Source organism: Oreochromis aureus, linkage group 22 (assembly GCF_013358895.1).
Source record: "Oreochromis aureus strain Israel breed Guangdong linkage group 22, ZZ_aureus, whole genome shotgun sequence".
Lineage (NCBI taxonomy): Eukaryota > Metazoa > Chordata > Actinopteri > Cichliformes > Cichlidae > Oreochromis > Oreochromis aureus.
Genome location: NC_052962.1, coordinates 34,902,117 through 34,923,559, shown reverse-complemented (window position 1 = coordinate 34,923,559; position 21,443 = coordinate 34,902,117). Strand labels below are relative to the sequence as shown.

Genomic DNA, 21,443 nt, shown 5'->3' with positions numbered 1-21,443 from the left:
TTGTGGCCACAGTTTCACGGATAAGTACAACTTTATGCTTCTGTAAATGATGAGCTCTTTGCTTTGCTGGCTGCTCTTGATGAGTGTGCAAAGTAATTCAGTTATTATTACCACCAATATAGTTTTTAAATTAAATTTCATTTTAAATTGAATCGCAAATTGTAATAAAACTGTCTACAGAGTTGATTTAGAAAATAATGTTTAACACAAGCATGTTGTAACGTCCCACTGTTTAAAAAAAAAAAGAAGTTTTTTGTACACTAGCAGTTTGCAGTCCCACACTCATCCACACCCAAAGGTTCCTAAACTCCACCTTGATTACTTGTTACTGGAAGTGCATTACTTAATCATTAACTTTTTGGTTATCTTTTAATAAATAGATAAAGACTTGCATTGTACTGACACTTTGACACTTAGCATTGTTTGTTTAAAGCAGCAAGTCGAGTTTCTAGCAGGTATTTCATTCATTTACACTTGTTTTTTTTGGTTTTTTTTGCAAACCATGATTAAACTCTAATACAGACAAAGAGACAGTGGAGCTCTGTAGACCTGAAACTTGACTTTTGCACTTCTCAAGTAAGTCTTACTATGCCTTTATAAAGAAACATTAATTTTAGAACGCACTGTTACCGTCATGTGGGGAGGGGGGAGGGTTATGAGCATTTCGTCTTATTGACTTTAAAGTGATTGTTGACTATTGCCAAGTTTAACACTCTAAACCATTCTGTTTCAAGTAATACTTATTATGAATAATGAATGAGTTGATTTTCTGTGTTCCTGTACAGTATCAATGAGACTACACGCTTCTAAAACTGTATTGCAGAAGTGACAACGCTATTTTCAAAAAACAGCTGCATTTGTGAGTCAACAGAAAGTAAGTTTCCAGTTAAGTTTAGATAAGAAATTAAATGGTTGATGGTTAAAATAATTGCAATTATTTACAATTACGAAGTTTTTTTTCTGTCAAAAATCTATGAAAAAGTGTGTACTGGGCAGAAAACAGACCTTCCACTATGTTATCTACATTACTTTAATGTAAATGTTACATTTGTTTGTTTACATAAAATATTACATTTCTTTGTTTGTTTTTAATACAATATTTCCATATGGATAATTTGTTTACATAAATGTGGATACCTTTTCTAATAATCTGTTTCTTAAAACTTAAAAAAAAAGTTGTCACTGAGTTAGCACACTTTACCCAAATGCCAGTAAAAAAAAAACACACTGGAGTCCTTTTCAGTTATGAGGAATTTTCTTAGACTCAAAAATATGCAATGAGTGGTTAAAAAAAATTTTTTTCAAAGTCGATAGCGTTAGCTGCTAAAAACTTGTACTTGGGAACTTGCATTTTGATTTAAGTTGGACAGACCCAAAAGTAAAGGGGAAAAACAGGCCAACTTCAGTTTATTTATTTTTTTTATTTGATTTAGAATACAGAGCTAAGGCCACTCATGACTTGCCAGTTTTGTGTGTTATAGTGCATCTCAAAATTTAAATATAATCAAAAAGTTAGCTAAAACATAAACTTTTGGACATTAAAAAGGGAGTTTTTCTGTCCCACTGTCGCCAAAGTGCTTGCTCATGGGGGTCATTTGTTTGTTGGGTTTTCTCTGTATGTATTATTGTAGGGTCTACCTTACAATATAAAGCACCTTGAGGCGACTGTTGTTGTGATTTGGCGTTCTATAAATAAAATTGAACTGAATTAATTTTGATGATCATTAATGAATAGCTCACGAGAGACGTATTACCATATTTTCTACACTATAAGGCGGACTTAAAATCTGTTAATGTTCTCAAAAATCGACAGTGCACCTTATGACTTGGGTAAGCTACGAAGACGCACCGCTTGATGGATTGTTGGAGCATTACGGCTACCGTAGTCAGGAGCCTCGCAGAGGAATCCGGATCCAAAACTCCGTCAGCTTCAGGTCCCAAAGTCAAACAATCACTGCAGCATCACTGAGAGTTACAAACTGTCTAAATTCTTTCATCTTTAATAAAATGTTCAACGTTGCTGCTTTACCAGGTGTAACAATAAATTTTAACATCCAGGCATGCATGAAAACAGAATTTATTAAATTTAACAGAGTTAGAAGTTAGCAGGAAATTAGCTCGCTAGTTTCCACCTAAACATGATATAGCATGCTCTGAATGAGACGTGTCTGAAAAAATTAAAACATACAGCTCTGCTATCACTTCCAACATAAATCAAGACAGAAAACTAAACAGCAGTGACTTTTGTAGGGTTACTGAAGTTGGACTAGCTGGTTTATAATGATGTGCTACGTGATTGCTAGCGACACAGCTATGTTAGCATAACATAAACACAGAGAAGCTGGAGGATCAATGATATCTTTTTTCCACTGGATCAAAGTTAACGTGAGGGTTCCCAATGGTTATGGACAAAATGCAATCGTATGGCAGGATGCTGTAAACAGACCAAACTTCAGTCAGGAGAACAACTGCAATAATCCATCCACATTCACATTGAGGTTGAGTCTATGGTAGTGCAAAGTCTACAGTGACCGTAGACGGTTACGTCTTTTCATTGGCCCGGAGTCAAGACACTGTAGACTTTGGCCCAATAGGAGCACCGAATCCCACTGTAGACTACCAATCGTCTGTCGATGGAAATTGAATCACCAAAACAACAACACACAGCGGGACAGCAAAGAAGCCGGCAAGTCCGCTATTTTTTATGGAAACTGGCATTTCTTTTATGTTTACAGTAAGTTATAGACTCTAAGACGCTCCTGGATTTAGCTGAAATTACACGAGGCTGAATAGCCCATTTAACTCTTTTACTTTAGGGTAAATGTTAGGTACGCAGTAGCCAGCATCTAATGTATTACGCCCATTTCTAGTCTTTTTAGACGCTACAGCTGATGATGGCGACACTAGCAATTCGAGTTATAAATCCAGATGCCCCTGCACATCATCAGCAGGCCGGGTGAGAAGTATGGTCTTCACCAAAATTCCACAGGAGCTGCTCAACCGAGTCGCTGCCTTCACCCACGCACTGAGGGTATCCACGCATGGCCTATTCAGCCTCGTGTAATTTCAGCTAAATCCAGGAGCGTCTTAGAGTCTATAACTTACTGTAAACATAAAAGAAATGCCAGTTTCCATAAAAAATAGCGGACTTGCCGGCTTCGTCGCTGTCCCGCTGCGTGTTGTTGTTTTGGTGACGCAACTTCCGTCGACAGACAATTGGTAGTCCACAGTGGGATTCAGCGCTCCTATTGGGCCACCGTCTACAGTGTCTACGGTCACCGTAGACTCCGGGCCAATGAAAAGACGTAACGATCTACGGTCACCGTAGACTTTGGGAATCAGTGATGGGAATAGCGCCGTTATAAGTTCAACAAACAGATGGCAATGAATCAGTCCTGGGGGGCGGCTGCGTGGCCAGCAGCTGAGACGAATCAGTTCAGGTGGGCGGCCACGTGGAAGACGGCGGCGGCCACTTAGCCGGTCTGGAGGCCAGCTGGAAGGAAGACGGTGGCCACTTAGCAGGTCCGGAGGCCGGCGGTGGCGAGGAAGTCCAGTCAGCGGCAGGTGGAGGGTGGCCACTGACGCCAAATCCGACGTGGACATGGCGGAGGCATGGCGATTGCTGGTGCCTAGCAGCTGCAGGCGACGGCGTGGGAGCCACTGGGGCAGGGCCAGCAGGTGCGGAAACCTCTGGCTGAGGACAGGCAGGACCAGCAGGTGCGGAAACCTCTGGCTGAAGACAGGCAGGGCCAGCAGGTAAGGAACCCTCTGGGTGAGGAGCAGCCGGGCCAGCAGGTGCGGAAATCTCTGGGTGAGGAGAGAGAGAGCTCACAGCTGGCTCTGGGTGCTGTGGCTGCAGATCGGGGAACAGAACTAGAAACTGACTGGGAGACTGACTTGGAGGCTGAACAGCAGATGACTGGACTACAGACTGGACTGCAGATGACTGGAGGACAGGAGACTGAGCTACAGACTGGAGGACGGAGACTGAGCTACAGGTGACTGGAGGACGGGACACTATGCTACAGGTGACTGGAGGACGGGAGACTGGGCTACAGGTGACTGAACTGGTGAGTGAGCTACCGGAGAGTGGGCTACTGGAAAGTGGGCTACTGGAGAGTGGGCTACTGGAGAGTGGGCTACTGGAGGTGAGGCTAAGGGCTGCGCTGAGGTTGGTGAGGCTGGTGGCTGAGCTGCACACTGGGGAGAAGGTTGAGCTAATGGTTGGGCTAGAGATGGTGACAGTGCTGCAGCCTGGGCTAGCAAACCTGGTGCTTGAGCTGAAAACATCTGCTAATTTACCGAGGGATTGAGCTAGGGCCTGAAAAGCTGGATGAGGAGGTGGATGAAGTGGTAGACTAACAGGTGGCGAGGCTAGCCCTTCCGAGACTCTAGGGAGGTCAGGTTGGATCCTGGCTGCCCTCACCCTGGGTGCTGGGACAGGTACGGGAGCTAACTGGACACCAGTCACCCCCACCCGAGGAACAGGAACGGGTGCAGGAGTGGACTGGGTCTTAGCTGCCCTCGCCCTGGGGCTGGCACAGGAGTGGGTGCTGGCTGGGCGTCAGCTGCATCAGCCTGAGGGACTGGTGCGGGGACGCGTTGAGCCCTAGCTGCTCGAGGAGCTGGTGCAGGGACAGGCTGAGCCTTTGCTGCCTTCACCTGAGAAGGTGAAACAGGTGAAGGGGAAGGCAGAATCTGAGCCGCCTTGCTAGCAGGAAAAGTCTGAGCAATGGGTGTGGAAATAATGACTGGATGAGTGATACTGACAGGTTTAGTGGCGTGAATATTTTTAATAACAGCCTGGGATGATGAAACAGTTTCTTCGGAGGCAGGATGGTGAGTATTAATTGGATAGTCCAGAATATGGTCACAGTAAACAGTGTTTGGCTTAGGAGAATGGTGAAAAGTCTCTGGGTTGTGATGGGGTGAAAGAAAAAAAGTCTGTTTTGCTCACCGACAGATACTGCTGCTCCAGACGAGAAGCGCGATGGCGGCGTGAGCCTCGCTGCTCAGTGACATTCGTCTATCCTGGACTAAAAGGAGATGCTAACGGTAGACTGCAGCGAGAACTGCCAGCATCTGAGCAAGCCAGACTCTGTCTGTCTCTCTCATCATGGTCATCTTAATGCAACACACAGTAATAGCAGGTTTTGTAATAAGGCAGATCGCACTAACATAGTATGCAATGTTAGTCGATTATTTACCTGCCGTATTAACGGGAGAGGACGTGCAAACGTTACCGCTGCTGCCTAGTTGAGATTCACGAGTCCGGAGCGGAATTAAAAACACGACATTCATTTAAGGTTATCGCGTGTTCTGTGAGCAAATGCTTTTGCATATGATGTTCTCCTTTATCTTATAGTGGACAGAAATTATTTTTTGGGAGTGGCACAAATAATTTGTGTTGCATCTTATTTAATGCAGAACACCTGATTGTTATGTAAATAGTTTGAAATGGTTATTTAAAAAGGGTAAAAGGTAAATGGCTGCAAATAACTTTGTTTGCAAAACTTGTTTGCATAGGATTTTAAAATTTACAATTTATATTTGCGTTTAAAGTTATGAAATATGATTCAATAAACACATTTGTGGTTGTTATAGTAAAAAATATAACTTTTTTCTACTCAGATTTTATGTTTTTTTGTCTGATTTTAGATCAGTTGTGTTAATACAGTATGTCAAAATGAAAACAGAACTGCAAATTCAGACATGTGAGGTTGTGCTGAAAAGAATGATACCAAACAAGGCAAAGTTAATAGTTTTTAAAGGTGAAATGTAGAGGGAAAATCAAAAGTAGTCAAAAACGGCCATTTATACTCTGGACACCAGAGGGTTAAACATGTTTTTAAAGTAACGCAATAGTTACTTTTCCCAGTAATTAATTACTTTTAGAATCTTGTAACTCAGTTACTAACTCAGTTACTTTTTTGAAGTAGTAACTAGTAACTATAATTAATTACTTTTTCAAAGTAACTTTCCAAACACTGATGGGAATAGAGCAGCTGCGAGAGAATTCAACATTAAAGAATCAATGATACGGAAGTGGAGGAAGCAAGAAGACTGAGTTGAGTAAAGTTTGAATTATCTGACTCTTTTGTTCCGCTTAATGTGCCTTATAATTCGGTGTGCCTTATGGTCCGAAAAATACGGTACATCATTGTATGTGAACCAAACACCTTTACAAGCTGTTTAAGAATTAAATTTACAGTATTTATGCATTATGTGAGGACTTCTGTTTTCCGGCAATGAAGTAAGATGCATTGGCCACTAGCACCTGCTTAAATTTTACTTCCTAAGCCCCACTTTGCTACACGAACTTTTTCGGGCCTTTTATGAATGTCACGCTCGAAGGATGTCCAAGGCAAGGAGACCGAGAAAACCGAGAAAAACCTTACTGCCGAGAGTTGTGCTAATGCTTGCGTAGCAGAGGATGCTAGTGCTACTCTGATCCCGGCACTTGTCGCCTTGCTTGAACAGCACAGAACAGCCATAGCTGCGGATTTTAAGGCTACATCTGATGTAATTAACAGTAAGCTCGACAAGATACAAGCGGAAGCTTGAAACGAATGCGGAGGATGTTGTTCAGAGTTTAGCAGCACTCGAAGCTAAGTATGAATCATTACAGGAGAAGAACAAACTTTTCAAAACTAAACTTTCTGACCTGGAGAGTAGAAGCAGAAGGCAGAACATCCGTGTGGTGGGTTTGCTGGAATCGGTAGATCCGGGTCCACGGCCAACTTTTCCCGGCCGGTGGTGGAGGTCTTCGGTGTTTGGTTGATTTGTTCTTGTTTTCCTTTTCTTTTCCCTTTTTTGTTCTCTTCTTCATCTCCTGAAAATAGGGGCCCTGCCTTAAGTTTAGGGGCTAGTATTTAACAGTGCAGGTATGAAGCTCGTGGTATGGGGAGTTCTTAATTAGTATGGGATGAGAGCAGGGGCTTATGCGGTTGCTGTTCAATGCAACCTGTTGGGGTGATATTGGTGGGTGGTATTGTTTTAGTTTTTTTTTACACTGTGAAATTGGCACTCCTTTAACATACGGCAACTTTTTAATATTATCTATACCCCCAACCATGTTGTGCCTGAATGCCTTATTGCTATGGATGCAGAAAAAGCATTTGTGGGAATATTTGTTTTATACTTTAGAAAGGTTTGGAATGGGCCATTTATTTTGCTCATGGATTAAATTTCTTTACGCAGGTCCCATGGCTTCAGTGGTAACTAAATATCACTACTCTGACTATTTTAGGCACTACCGCAGAACAAGGCAGGCCTGCCCTTTAAGCCCTTTGCGTTTTGCCCTTGCAATTGAGCCATTAGCAATTGCACTCTGTGGCAGCGGGGACATACAATCATGTGAGAAAATTAGGACACCCCAGTACATAATGGTCTCTTTATTAAGAAATGTTAACATATCAATGTCCAAACATGTTTTCATGTATTACTGGAAAAGAAAGTGACTTAATTGCAATTAAACAACAAAAATTTAAAAGAAAAATTACGCATAAAAAAAGATATGAACAAAAATATGTATTTTAATGGAGGAAAAAGTTAGAACACCCTACCCCCTAATAACTAGTGTTGCTCCCTTTGGCTGATATAACTTCAGTGAGATGCCTTTTGTAGCCTTTTACCAGTCTCTGACATCGATCAGTAGAAAGTTTGCCCCACTCCTCAATGCAGAAATCTCTCAGCTGTGAGATGTTTGAGGGTTTTCTTGCATGTACAGCCTGTTTCAAGTCACCCCACAGCATCTCGATAGGAATAAGATCAGGGCTTTGACTTAACCATTCCAGAACTCTCCACATCTTAGTTTTAGCCAGTCCTTGGTGGATTTGCTGGTAAGCTTTGGGTCATTGTCATGTTGCAGTGTCCAGCTCCGCTTCAGCTTTAATTTTTTTACAGATGGTTTCAAATGTTCTTCAAGCACCCCCAATACACAGTCGAATTCATGATGTATTCTGTGATGGTGAGCTGGCCAGGTGCTGCTGCAGCAAAGCATCCCCAAACTATGATACTGCCACCTCCATGCTTCACAGTTGATATGAGGGTCTTCTCTTGGAAGGCTGTATTTGGTTTACGCCAAACATGTCTACTGTTCTGGTGTCCAAATAATTCAGTTTTAGATTCATCTGTCCAAAGAACATTATTCCAGAAGTCATGGTCTTTGTCTACGTTGGCTCTGGCAAACTTCAGTCTGGCCTTAATGTTTCTCTTAGAGAGTAAAGGTTTCCTCCACACAATCCGGTGGGCAATTTTTAAATTGTCAATCCAACCTCTAGGGGCATAATATCAGCCTTTTTCCAATGCTCTTCAGTAGCTGCTATCAAATCTAAATGGGAACAGGACCCTACCTTTCATATTACAGATGAACTGTGGGACTCTGTCCTTAGTAAGGTTCACAATATATCAATGTCTGTTTGACATACACTTATCCAATTTAAGTTCATCCAGGGCATTGGTCCAGGGTTAGGCTGGCGCACAGATACCCAGGGGTGGATCCAACCTGTAGAAGGTGTAGGGGTGCTCCTGGTACATTGCTTCATATGTACTAGTCATGTCCGTCGTTGACCAACTTTTGGAAATCTGTTTTCCATACAATTTCTGAAGTCCCGCGGCATCAAATTGAACCAGAGCCACTGTGTGCTATGTTCAGTGTGGTCGAGAATCTGAATCTGCCCAACTCCAGACTTAGCGTTAAACTTTTCATTACTGCTGGTCAGGCAAGCTATTTTTCTTAAGTAGAAAGACTCTTCTCCCCCCTCGCACGCGCAATTGGTTAACGATATAATGCCCAGTATGGATTTAGAAAAAAATGAGAGCTGAGTTAAGAGTGGTGAGAATGACATTCCTGCTGTGAGATTTGCACAAAAGCAACAGAGGAAGCAGGGCAGCAGATACCATGCACTGGGCGTCACCAGGATGGACAGGATTAGAAATGAGTATAACAGAGGGAGACAAAGTTAGAGAGGCAAGGATGAAGTGGTTTGGACATGTCCAGAGGAGGGATAATGGATATATTGGACAAAGGATGTTGACGACAGAGCTTCTAGGCAGGAGGAGGTCTTGGTTTTCTTTGGTAAAAGCAAAACTAAAACCTTATGTACACAATTTCACAAAAATTATCAAAAACTTTTATAGATCAAAAGCACTAAAAAGTTTAAAACCTTGTGCAATAAGTGAGGAAGGGAACTTGAATGCATCACACTCCAGCAGGCGTGAACAGGTAGAACATAAGGTAGGCACTGTCAGTGACATAAACTACAACTTACTGACAATAAAAACAGCAAAACTTTCAGTCTCACCATGGCAACCAATGAAACTGAGCTGTGAGGCAATGATTGTATTTTAACCCAAAACCATGATCTAAAATACCGAAGTTTTCATTTCCTGAAGGTTTTTTTTTTTTTTTTTTTTTTTACAAAATACTTCTTACAAAGTATAAAAGAAAACAGAAAGTAAGTAAATAAAATGTAGATTATGTGTTGTTGGTTTGATCCACGTGAGATAAAACTGGAATGAAGTGAAATAGTTTCGTTTTTGAAAAGAGTGCAGAACAGGACTGACTGGATGATAACACAATAGCACGCTCAGAAGATTTCCTAGGTAGTGTCTGAGTCGCCATTTTTACTGAGAGTATATTCTCGAGGCCGAACAAATTTCAGATCAACGTTAAAATACTGATGAACCGTGACAGCGCGAGGACGCTGATGCTGTAATTATACTGAAAAGCTCCGGACTGACCTGGAGAACATACTGAGGTAGGCCACACCCCACAAATCACCTCTGTGAAAATATCAGGCAAGCATTCATTTGTTTTGCATTATTTGAATTGTGCATATTGTATTTTACAACCAGTTACATCTTGTGTAGACTTTTGTCTAACACTGTGCTGTCAATCATCAGTTTTTGACTGACACAAGAGGAGTTAGAGAAGATTGAGAGACTTAAATTAACTGAAATCCCCAAAATCTTTACAAAGACTTTTTCATACGCTTTACTATCATTTTACATTGAAAGTAAAATGTATTTAAAACTAGCAATAAATTCAAAGACCTCTTCTTTAATGTTGTGTTTTGTTATTTATTTGTTAGAACAGAATTAATGCTAACTCCCAAAAGGTTGATTCTGTTCATCTGGACGTAACGTTTTCAGTGGGAGAAACATTTCATCACTCATCCAAATGACTTCTTCAGTCTCAGCTGACTGCAGGTTTCCCCAACCTTATAATCAGTACATTTACACAGTGACTGAAACTAGCACCACTGAATGAACAATTGGCTGTGAGGTCAGTTCCTTGATCATTAATATGCAAATTCGCATGACCATTGATCAACAACTACTGATCAAAGACCATTGATCAATGGCCATGAGTACCATTCACAGAGAGTTGGGGAATGGCTGCAATCACAGCATTGTAAGATGACGAAAAGATGTAACCTCCGCAGTCTATTTAAACCTACAGGCCAGTGGACACTCTTTCAATGATGAGGATGTACACATCCTGGACAGGGAGGAATGCAGGTTTGAGCGGGGAGTCAAGGAGGCCATTTACATGAATCTTTAATCAAGGAGGGGGCCTAAGGGTAGATTAGAGAATATTAACCCAAATAGGACTAGAGGGTTAAGTCATAGGGATTTAACTTGGGTTACTCACGTCGTGAGACTGTTGCAGAAAGCCAGAGTACCTAGAGAGCAAATAAGTCAATAGATATAGACCAAAACTAATGTTGATTACAGAGGACTTAAATGAAAAGGCTGGGTCTCAGGAGGATATGACAAACTAATCTTCTGCTTGCTGTTGACACTGTGTCGGTGAATCGCTCAACAGCGACATCTGCTGGATTTGAAAAGTCATTGCAGGAACCCTGGAGACAGACTGAAGTCTACGTTCATTAACTTTTACATCTAGACAGCAAACGAGTGATCAGTAATCCTGTTTAGTTAACTAAGTGAAGATAAAGTCCTAACTCAATAAAACAGAATAACACTGAGTAGAACAAAAATAATAAGATTGACTAATACGTGTTTGTGAAAGTGGGAGTTCATGTGTATCTGTGTGTGAGTGGAGAACACAGGCTTTATGGTTTATTATTAAGAATGAAGAAAAAGAAGTTTGTGTAGCATCTTGGGGCCAAGGTGATATCCTACAGATATCGCTGGAATTCATTCATGACGAGTGAAACCCGTAAACACACAAACGGCACTGTTAACACGCTCCTATCGTCCTCTCAGCTTCAGTCACGTGATTTTTCTTAAAGCGATACACGCACCGGTGCGAGGTCTGTGTTTGACACATGCACCGATGCTTCGGTATTGTTTGATCAATTACTGTCAAGTCGAGGCGAGTCGCGCCGAACCGAGTAAGTGGAAAAGAGGTGTTATTTCCTGATATCGATATTTTTATTTCCTTAATTCTGTGTCTTCCTTTTCCTCAGATGAAACACATTAAATGTGTGGTGGTGGGTGACTATGAAGCAGGAAAGACCTGCCTGCTCAATTCCTACACCAATGAAAATTTACCCTTTAAAGATTTCCCCATGGTGAGTATCCGAAAACAGCACAGAGTCAAGTGACTTCCATTCATCAGCTCTGAAACAGCTCAGAAGCCAGCTTGTTATTAACTTTAGCATGTTCTCTGGAATACTTGGTGTTTGGCTCCATCCTGTCACACAGGAAGTGGTAATTGGTTGTAACTATGTAATCTCTGCAGGTATAAGAGTGAAAGCAAAGCTCTGTGCAGTCATTGTGGTGCTGACACAGGGCTGGACTGGGGATCATTTTTGTTGATTGATTGATATAATACAGTTGACAATAACTTAAAGTTACACTTTCACTATTGGCAGTGGCTCATGGTCAAAGTAGCCATTGGTTTTACCAGAAATTTCTGCCTTCCTAATTAAGTCCCTCCATCTATTTTCTTATCACATGAATTTCATCTTCTGCCATCTCTTCCTCACTTCTCCTGAGCTAGTTTAAATTAAATTAAATGTACCAGGTGAACTTCAAGAGCACTACAAAGAAATATCACAGACACTTTGCCACTCAAACTGTCATGGTCGAGTTTTTGTGGGTTTGTGATTCCTTTGTTTTGTTCGTGAGGTAGTTTATGTTCACGGTATTTATTTATAGTCTTTTGGGTATGGTATAATGTTAGGTCGGTCTGTGTTTTGTTCCCTGTGTTTTGTGTTTAGTTTAACTCCCATCAAGGTTCACTGTGTGGCGGGTAGAAAATTGGACCAAAAGTGCAGGACTCTGAAGATATAAAACTCAAAAACCTGTTTTATTATTTATAAGTGCTTAAATGCATCACAAAAGCAGGTCAGGGGTGCCGGTTTAGATCGCTGGGATGAGCGGGTGACCATGTGCTGAGTGGCAGGGAGTGGCCGGCCTGGGTTGAGTCTGACCCACGGCTCTTTCATGCATTTCTTTCCTTTCTCTCTGTCACTCTTTACTGAAAAGGCCAAAAAGAAAAAAAATGTTTGAGTTTTTTTTTTTTTTAAAGCAAAAAATGCTTCTTAGAAAACGCGTGACAAGGGAGGACACAGTGAAGAACAGAAACAAAATGAGGGGTTAAATACATAAGAGGAGATGAGGGCAGAGTGGAGATGCCTTGGGCAAAAGTGAACATAACGCACATGAGATGAAAGACTATCAAAATAAAACGAGTTGTTACAGAACACGGTAACCGAAGAACACAAAGACAGAAGGGAAACCAACACGGAGAGAAGACTGACATCATACATGAGACACAAAACACAGAGATGAAACTGGGACAGACTGGAAGACAAAGGAAACTGTCGTCATTTGAAGAGCATAGAAAACAAAACTGAAAAGCACTAGGAAATAATGTAATACTCACAAAGACTAAACAGAGCTTGAAAACAGATCACATCTTAAATCCAAAAGAATGACTCATGAGCACACAAAAACTCAAAACGCTGGGTCAAAGATGCAGGACCATGACGACTTCCTCCCACATCATTATGTTAGTGTCCCTCAGCTATGTTCCCACCTGTTTCCTCTCTCCTCATCAGCCATACGTTGACAAAAACGAATGCAGTGTTCACCTTATGACTCTTCACCTCATGTAAATTGTGCTCAATGACAAGGTCATATTTCCTGGGCAATAACCTGTGAATTGTGATGGACTGTGAGCTGGATGAGCTACTACATCACTGCCACTGCTTATTCTCTCATGGATTTTATAAATATGCAACATCTCGTTCCTGCCTATATTTTCCAGTTGTTACTAACAATCTAACAACTCGTTGTCAGTGCTGTAGTTGTATCTTAAATCTTTAAGTCATCAGGCCTTAAGTTGAATAACCAGAGTGTCCTCTCTAATCTCCCAGCTATGCCCTGCATACTTTGTTTAATCTTTGCTTTGTGTTGAGCTGTTTCATGCCAGTACTGGCTCTTGTGGTGGTGTTTCCTGTCACTCAACTAACAAATAACCACCACAGTAAGAAAACAGGTCACCTGTAACATTGTTACAGTATTTCTGACTGTTGTTTCACACTATGCAACTAAAAGTTGAGAATGAGTACAGATAAATACATTTAAAAACACGTTCTAGTGTATACGTCTGTTTCCCTCTGGTTCTTTTCGATGCGCCTGCAAGATGCCAACAATGTGGACGACGAATTGAAATGCCCTAAAACTAGAAGTGTTACCATTTGGAAGTCAAAGCCAAAATCACAATACTGTTCTTTGGTTTTTGTGTTTGGTTTTTTAGTTTTAGTAACCATAATAAGGTAAAACTATGTTTTCAAACGGTATAACTGTCGCTCCAGAAAAACCCGTTTGATCTGCTGGCAGTTATCTTGAAAACAAGATGATCACGATCAAAGTATTTGTCACTGGAATTCATTTCACTGCAAAGCTTTTGTTTTGGTAACAAATGGAGCTCTTTCCTTTACAGTGGTGCCATTTGACCTCTCACTTAAAAATCTAACTCACTCGCTGTTTAGTTCAGCTCCCACCAAAACCACTAAAGAGAGCCTTTCAGCCAAGGATGTCAATCTGAAGGAAGTATCAGTCAGAACATTTAGTCTGTGCGTGACCGCGATGGTGGCATGTGACCAATGTATGATTTGACTTCATGTTGTGACTGCTGTGTGGGTTTCTGGTATTGTTAAAATACCTCTAACTCCATCTGTCGCTATCATAGTTTTAGGCCACCACCTTCTGATTGGTTGCCCTACACAGACAAAAGTTCTGAGCACAGACAGAAGGTTTCCTTTTCTTTCTTGCAAATCATATAGTTTGGGCTGGAGCCAGTGACCTTGAAACCTCCTTCAATAGATCTGTGATAGATCTTATCATGCAGCGAGTATTTCTCCTTTAGTCACCTTTTTCACCCACTATGTGTTTTTGCACCACTGTGCATTTAATCATTAGTTATTATTAATCTCTACATCTCACTGAGCCTGGTTCTGCCTGAGGTTTCTTCCTGTTTCAACAGAGTATTTCCTTCCCAGTGTCGCCAAAGCTCTTGTTCATAGGTCATCAGATTTTATTTTTTTTATTGATTTTTTTTTAGGGGGGAGGGGTAGGTTTTCTCTGTAGTGTTGCAGGGCCTCTTACAGTATAAAGTGTAGTAAAGGTGTGATGAAGCCCATAGCTGGACTGGCCATCGGGCATACCGGGCATTTGCCCGGTGGGCCGCTCGTGATTTTTCGTTTTTATGGGCCGATGGGGTTTTATTTCTTTTATTTTTTCAACGGTATAAATGAATAGTGGTGTATTGGCCAGTTGGTCATGATCGACTCTGGGCTGGACCAATTACAGCCGAGGAGGTCGAACTTTAAAGTTGAGGTGAAAAGCAACGCGATTTGTCCCGATCAGCTGATCAATGATCAGCTGATCGGCTTTTCTCTCTGCGTCAGAAAGAGCAAACCAGCGGAGGTCGCGTTAAACAACAGTAGCACCTTTAAACTTGATGAGCTGTTGTTAGAATTTATTTAATATTAATTTCTAGTATCAGCTGATGTTTGCTGGAGGGATGAAGGGTTGAAGGGAAGTTATGAACTGTTTCTGGGAGACAAATAACACCAGGATCCTTTTCTAAGTAGCTGACAGCTGGTAACTGTGCAGGGGCGGGTCTAGCAAAGTTTTGCCAGGGGCCAGGTAGGGCATTAACAGGAAAGGGGGGGGAGAAACAAAAAATACGTTTCTTATTCTCATTTAAAATTTCTAGCTTTTAACAAATAATTATCTGAATCATACAACCAAAGTTTTCATCTGATGTCAAATGTATAGAAATCCATTATTGTACATAGTAATTTTTTTCAGGGTCCCAGCATAATTTCTTCAGAAGTCAGTACTGTATATGATGCCAGTATTTTCCCACATTTTCTAGATACTGTACCAGTACTGTGTGTAAAATACCATCAAAATTAAGTTTTGATGGTAAGTTTTGAGTGAGGAAGTTTTATTCTTTCTCACCTGTCTTTCTGTCTCCTTTCACTTTTTAAAGGTTGCCATGTTAGAAAAAATATTTTGCCCTGCCATGCTGTTTATTGATGTGGTAAATAAATAGTTTATGAAAATATCACTAAATCTGTCATTATTTTTTAATATTCAGTAATGGTCATGTCTCACCTTTAGTCTTCTGTCTTAATTTCAGGTTTCCTCCATGTGTTGTAGAAAGTTCAGGAGGTAAACCAAGCAGTCTTTGGGTTTCGGCTAAGTACTGTTTAGAATACCAGAATAGGGAGGATGGTGTAGGTTTAAGTTCTAGATTGATACATATATACCAACAAGACAGTGTACATCACTGTCACAACGACGTTTGTTTTCATTCAAAGGCTTTATGGTTTTTACCATAATACCTGGTGGGCCGGTCTCTAGTCAAAATGCCCGGGCCGATTTTTTGTCCCAGTCCAGCCCTGATGAAGCCCCGTGAATGTGTCGAATCTTTCCGGCTGATTGCTTCTCATAGAGGCACAAAGATCACACCATTCAACGGCTCATTTGGAAGTACTGACATCTACTGGTCATTCGTTGTACAGCAGCCCTGCTGTGATAATACATGTGGGCTGCATAACAGTCGCTATATAAACGTATTGATGTATCAATTGCAGAATACCCATATGAGGTCCTGTATAATATAAATATATACATACACACTCACCCCTCACTAACCATCCTCTTTGAGACTGATTTAAGACTGATGTCATTATTGGGCGAGTTCATGTCAAAATGCTCCGTATATGCTGATATTTTTTGCCTGTTTGGTGGCTCCATGATGTGCAAGATTGTGATAATCCTCAGAATCACCTCAGATCCAGTTCACACAGAAAACTAATTTCTGCATCTTTTCAGCAGCTTGCATCACAGAACGCGGCAGTCACATCATTTCAGAGAAACGGCCTCATTTATCTTTGGTCTATGATATTCTGAGAAATGATACGGGCCCACCCACGGGCTTCATTTGGACACGCCCCCTTTACTCGACCACAGGCCCCACTGAAGCCCTGAGCACGCTGTTGTTGTGACTTGTGTTATATAAATTGAATTGAATTGAACAGAAGAGCAGGTATAACTTAACAGCTATAGCTTTGAGTGCTGCCAAGCAGAGGGAGAACCCTGCTGTCTGCTCTCTCTTGACAGCTATATTCTCACACAATACATTCAGTTATTATAGTGACTTTGTGCTAGAGACCTAGCAGGTTGCAGACCACTGAGTATCTGATCCAACACTGCTCAAGATCTACTTACAGTTCTGTGAAAACGAAAGGTCAGTGATTCAGTCTCTGGCTCCTCTATTTCATGGGTGTCCTTTGCCAAGATGATGAACCTCCAACTTGCTCTGACACATTCATGTGAGTGTGTGGAATGTATGAGCACCTTTAGGGTTTAATAAGAGTGGGAAAATTTCACCAATTTATTCTGTCAACATCCACAAACATGTTTTGTTTCAGCAGTGTAATCTTTTTACATTTGCATGTTTAACACTGGAACTACGTGGCTTTGGTTCAGCTCCACAGACTAACTGAGACGACACTCATTCAGAGGTTTAACTAGTCCAGAAGTCTACTTCCAGTTTTGTTTGGAGTACACCTGCAATCACAGTTTTTCACAGGTTTACTTTCTTTTTCTTTCTGTTTCCTTACTCCTTGCCTTCTGTCCCCCCAGTCGTTTGCTACCTGTGTGAGGACAGTGATGATCGATGACGAGGAGTACAGTCTGCAACTGTGTGACACTTCAGGTAAAAAATACACATAAACTGAAACCAAACAGATACTAATAGCAACAGCTGTAGCATATTTATAGTGGTAGCAGTGTTTCCTGTTATATTCTGAGCTGCTGGTGATGGTTAGGATCCTATAGAAATTTGAAATTTTGCTACACTATCTTCAACCTTTCAATCAAAAACAAGGTGAAAATCTCCAGAAAAAAAGTTCCTCATGAAATCTTTATTTTTGGGCTGCAGCTCCATGGGACCCACCTATGAAACACAAACAGTTATCTGGCAACAGCTGTCAATCAAAGCAGCCATGCCACTAACTTTAAGCCTCACCAGTATCTTGATGGGTGATTTAGAAAATCATTACCCACCATACAGTTTCAATGAGGGAATAAACCAATCCATAGAGGATAAAACTGTGTTTTGTATCAGGTTCAGAATGTAATTATTTCTGCTGTGAAGTTGGACGTGTTAACAAGTGGAGTTAGTCTCAGGTGGATATTAAAGGAACTGCAGTGTTTCTTTTTTCACTTCAACACCAGCTTCATTTTTCAGCCCTGGAGATAACTGAATACATTTGCATTGCTTTGCTTTGGTTGCACTGTTTGTTGCTGATCATTATTTGTGTGTCTGCCTCTGTAGGTCAGGAGGACTACGAAAGAATACGACTTAACACGTACACCGGCACCGACGTCTTCCTTGTCTGTTTCTCTGTCGTATCGCCCTCAACCTTTCGGAACGTCAGAGAGAAGGTCTGTTTAGTTGGTTTTTGTGTTTCATTTCTAATTTGATGCTCATTCATGTCCTTCACTTTAATTACTTACATAAGTAAAAATATAATGAGCCAAACTCTAAGGATAAACACACATAGGGCAGAGATCGTTAGGGTTGCAGTGAAACCGCATCAAACCTGTAGCTTGTCTTTTAACAGTGGGTGCCAGAGATTTTACGCTTCTCTCCAAGGATGCCGTTCCTGCTGGTCGGGACTCATGTGGATCTGAGAGATAACGAGAACACCCTGGAACAAGCCCTGACCTTTAAGAGTGGAGAGGAACTGGCTCATCAGCTGAAGGCCGTTAAATACATGGAGTGTTCAGCTCAGACTCGGGTACAGAGAGAGAAAAATAAGTCTCCTGATGGGATTCTCTGTTGAGAAAGAAGCGTTGGTATCTATAAAAATGAAAGAAATATGAACATCATCATTACTCACAGAGTCACAGGAAATCTTCACACTTAATAAAAAGGCATCAAAAGCCATGTGTCAAAAGCTAGTGAAAGTAAAAAGTAACTACAAATATCCAGTTGGAGTCCTGGTTACAAATTCCTGATATACCTGAAACAACTATGAACTGCAACGATCAGACAAACTGTTGCTCCCCATCCTGCCTACTTGCCTAAACGTTCATCACCACATGGTGGCTCAACACTCACCCGTTTTACAACATCTCCCAACACTTTATTAGCAAAGCACAGCGAATATTACCGAGCATAATATTTGAAATTGCAACATAAACTAAATAACAAAGTTCAAAAATGACAAATGACAAAGATTAAAGATCATAACAAAATTTTTAAATATGGCTCAACATATTCGAGTAAAATACTGGCCTGAGTGCTCTATGGCTCCAATACCTGCAGCACCTCACCCAGAAGGCTTTGGCATCCCATCTCTGTGGGTGAGCCCAGACCCCACAGGGGAAGCTCATTTCCACTGCTTACATCTGCAGCCACCGCCCTACGAATCAGTCTGCCAGTCTCCCGCTCCACTCTTGCCTCACCCCTGTTCTTAGGCAGCAGCTCCTCTCCCCCCATTTCTAACTGAGAACCGTGGCCTCAGACTTGGAGGAGCTAATAGTCGTTCCTGCTGCATGGCTCTCTGTGAGAGCTGCAGTTCATCAGGTAGTGAAGCCTAAAGAACCAAAGCATCCTCAGCAGTGAAAGAGGAAACCCTCTGGGCCTTGGCTGTGCCTAAAAGTTAATAACAATTATGAATAGAACCTCTCTCAGAGTGACACTGAAAAACTAGTTCATGCATGTATTACTTCAAGGCTGGACTACTGTAATTCTGGCTTCCCTTCATTGGCTTCCTGTAAAATTCAGAATTGAATTCAAAATCCTGCTCCCCACATACAAGGTCTTAAATAATCAGGCCCCATCTTATCTTAATGACCTTATACAATATCACCCCATTAGAGCACTTCACTCTCAGACTGCAGGCTTACTTGTTATTCCTGGAGTATTTAAAAGTAGAATGGGAGGCAGAGCTTTGAATTTTCAGGCCCCTCTTCTGTGGAACCAGCCTCCAGTTTGGATTCAGGACACAGACACTATCTCTACTTTTAAAATTAGGCTTAAAACTTTTCTTTTATTAAAGTATATAGTTAGGGCTGGATCAGGTGACCCTGAAACCCCTCTTAGTTACACTACAATAGGTCGAGGGAGCTGGATTCCCATGATTCATTTAGTGTTTCTTCTTCACTCACTATGGGTTTATACACCTCTCTGCATTGAATCATTAGTTCGTATTAATCTCTTGCTCTCTTCTACAGCATGTCTTTTGTCCTGACTTTCTTCCCTCACCCCAATTGGTCGCAGCAGATGGCCCCACCCCTCCCCAAGCCTGGTTGTGCTTAAGGTTTCTTCTGTTAAAAGGGAGTTTTTCCTTCTCACTGTCACCAAAGCGCTTGCTTCAAGGGGGTCATATGATTGTTGGGGTTTTTTCTGTTTTCTTTGTATTATTGTCAGGTCTCTACCTTACAATATAAAACTGCCACGCACCTTTGAATATGTTCAAGAGGATAAATACTTGATGCAGTGTGTTCAAGGGCCAGGATAAAAATGGCCTTTCTCTTCCTGAATCTGAGGTTTGACCAGTGCCTTTCAAGGAAGGAAAGGTCTGTGGCAAACAGGGGAGCCACCTCCCCAGTCCGCCAGCCCAGAGTCACTGTACCCAACTTCCATGCAATGTTTCAGAGGCACGTCAACAGGACTGCAGAGACCATCATGATTTATCACATCTTAGATTTTCCTTGTAGAGTATCAAGATAAACAGTTGATATTCACAATATTCCTTGTTTATCTTGATACTCTGCAAGGAAAACAGGAAATGGATCTCTACTTTGATCTGATAACTCCTCCACCTCTTTCTGAAGTGGAAATCTTTTTTTCCCTTTTGTTAAATTTGAGTGTCTCTTTGTCTCATTTCCAGGAAGGAGTGAAGGAGGTGTTTGAAGAGGCCATCCTGGCAACTCTAAATCCTACAGATAAAAAATCCACTTACATCTGTGTTCTGCTATAGGCAGAACAGTAGAAGGAGAAGAAGAAGGGGAAAAGAAGGTTTAGGAGGAAGACGGGGAGGTGGACCCAGAATTATTAACCCATATGGGAACAGAGTGTTCAGCCATAATGGCACAGGCTGGAGTCTGTGAATCAACATCATAATTTATTAATTGATTTTAAATAAAAATGTTTTACATTTTAAAAATAGATGTGTGTGTGGGTGGGAGGGGGTAACTTAGGAAGAAAATTAAACATTTTTACAGCAGTAATCTTTTGCCTGCCATGGACCGTTTTCCCTCCTCCCCTTAGGATGGAGGCTGCACAGCATCCTGGTGAGACTGAAGAATTGCTGCTTTTCTGGATACTGTGACAGTGTTGAACTGTGATAAACTTCCACACCTCTGAATGCACAATATACATTTTAAATGATTTAATAGGTAGTTATTTTGTATTATATTTATTTACTTTTTTATTTCATATATAAATGATTATATTTTTAGTTGGCTGGTTACTATTTTTGATTGTTAGTCAGAGACCTGAGTAACTGTGCTCTCGTGTTTTCTTTGTGGTGAATGACAATAAAGAATCCTTTAAACTGTACATTGTAAAGCCTCTGTTAAATTGTCTGAATTAATTCCTGATTAGAGCTAAACATTTAAAAGTGCTTAATATATTTGACACATTTAATACTCGATACATGAGAGAGCTCACATCCAGACACGCATCCCTTTTGCTCTGGCAGCTGTTAAATCAGTGGTTCTTGAACTTTATCCCGCCTAAATAAAAGTCAGGCTTTCTCCTTTCTGACCAACAGACTGAGAGTTTTGGCCTAGAGCTTTGATCATCATGTATTTTTCATCACTATGACACTACATTTTTTTATCTCAAAATTAAAAAGGTTATTTTTTTTACAGCTTCTCTCTAAAACCGTCTGAATTCATTTACTGATTATAAGTAAACATTTGAAATG

At 41.2% G+C, this 21,443-nt stretch overlaps 1 protein-coding gene across 6 annotated transcripts; it reads left to right on the top strand.

The window, feature by feature from the left end:
• The first annotated feature begins 163 nt into the window (after positions 1-163).
• Positions 164-21,067, top strand: LOC116311865 (cell division control protein 42 homolog). 6 transcript variants are annotated; one of them, XM_039606020.1, is made up of 7 exons: positions 164-576; positions 786-874; positions 11,439-11,543; positions 17,143-17,215; positions 17,837-17,946; positions 18,126-18,302; positions 20,403-21,067. In XM_039606020.1, the coding sequence occupies exons 3-7, from the start codon at positions 11,439-11,441 to the stop codon at positions 20,490-20,492; spliced, it is 555 nt and encodes a 184-aa protein (XP_039461954.1). In that variant the 5' UTR covers positions 164-576; positions 786-874; the 3' UTR covers positions 20,493-21,067. The 6 variants fall into 6 exon arrangements, with proteins under 6 accessions (XP_039461954.1, XP_039461953.1, XP_039461956.1 ...); XM_039606019.1 differs by lacking the exons at positions 164-576; positions 786-874 and adding an exon at positions 3,338-4,070; XM_039606021.1 differs by lacking the exons at positions 164-576; positions 786-874 and adding an exon at positions 3,339-3,756.
• The last annotated feature ends 376 nt before the right edge of the window (positions 21,068-21,443 follow it).

Coding starts and splice junctions, on each gene's coding strand:
- LOC116311865 (XM_039606019.1), top strand. CDS start 4,020: ATGCTACAGGTGACTGGAGGACGGGAGACTGGGCTACAGGTGACTGAA. Junction 17,216..17,836: donor GCAACTGTGTGACACTTCAG/GTAAAAAATACA, acceptor CTGCCTCTGTAG/GTCAGGAGGACTACGAAAGA. Junction 18,303..20,402: donor AGTGTTCAGCTCAGACTCGG/GTACAGAGAGAG, acceptor TCTCATTTCCAG/GAAGGAGTGAAGGAGGTGTT.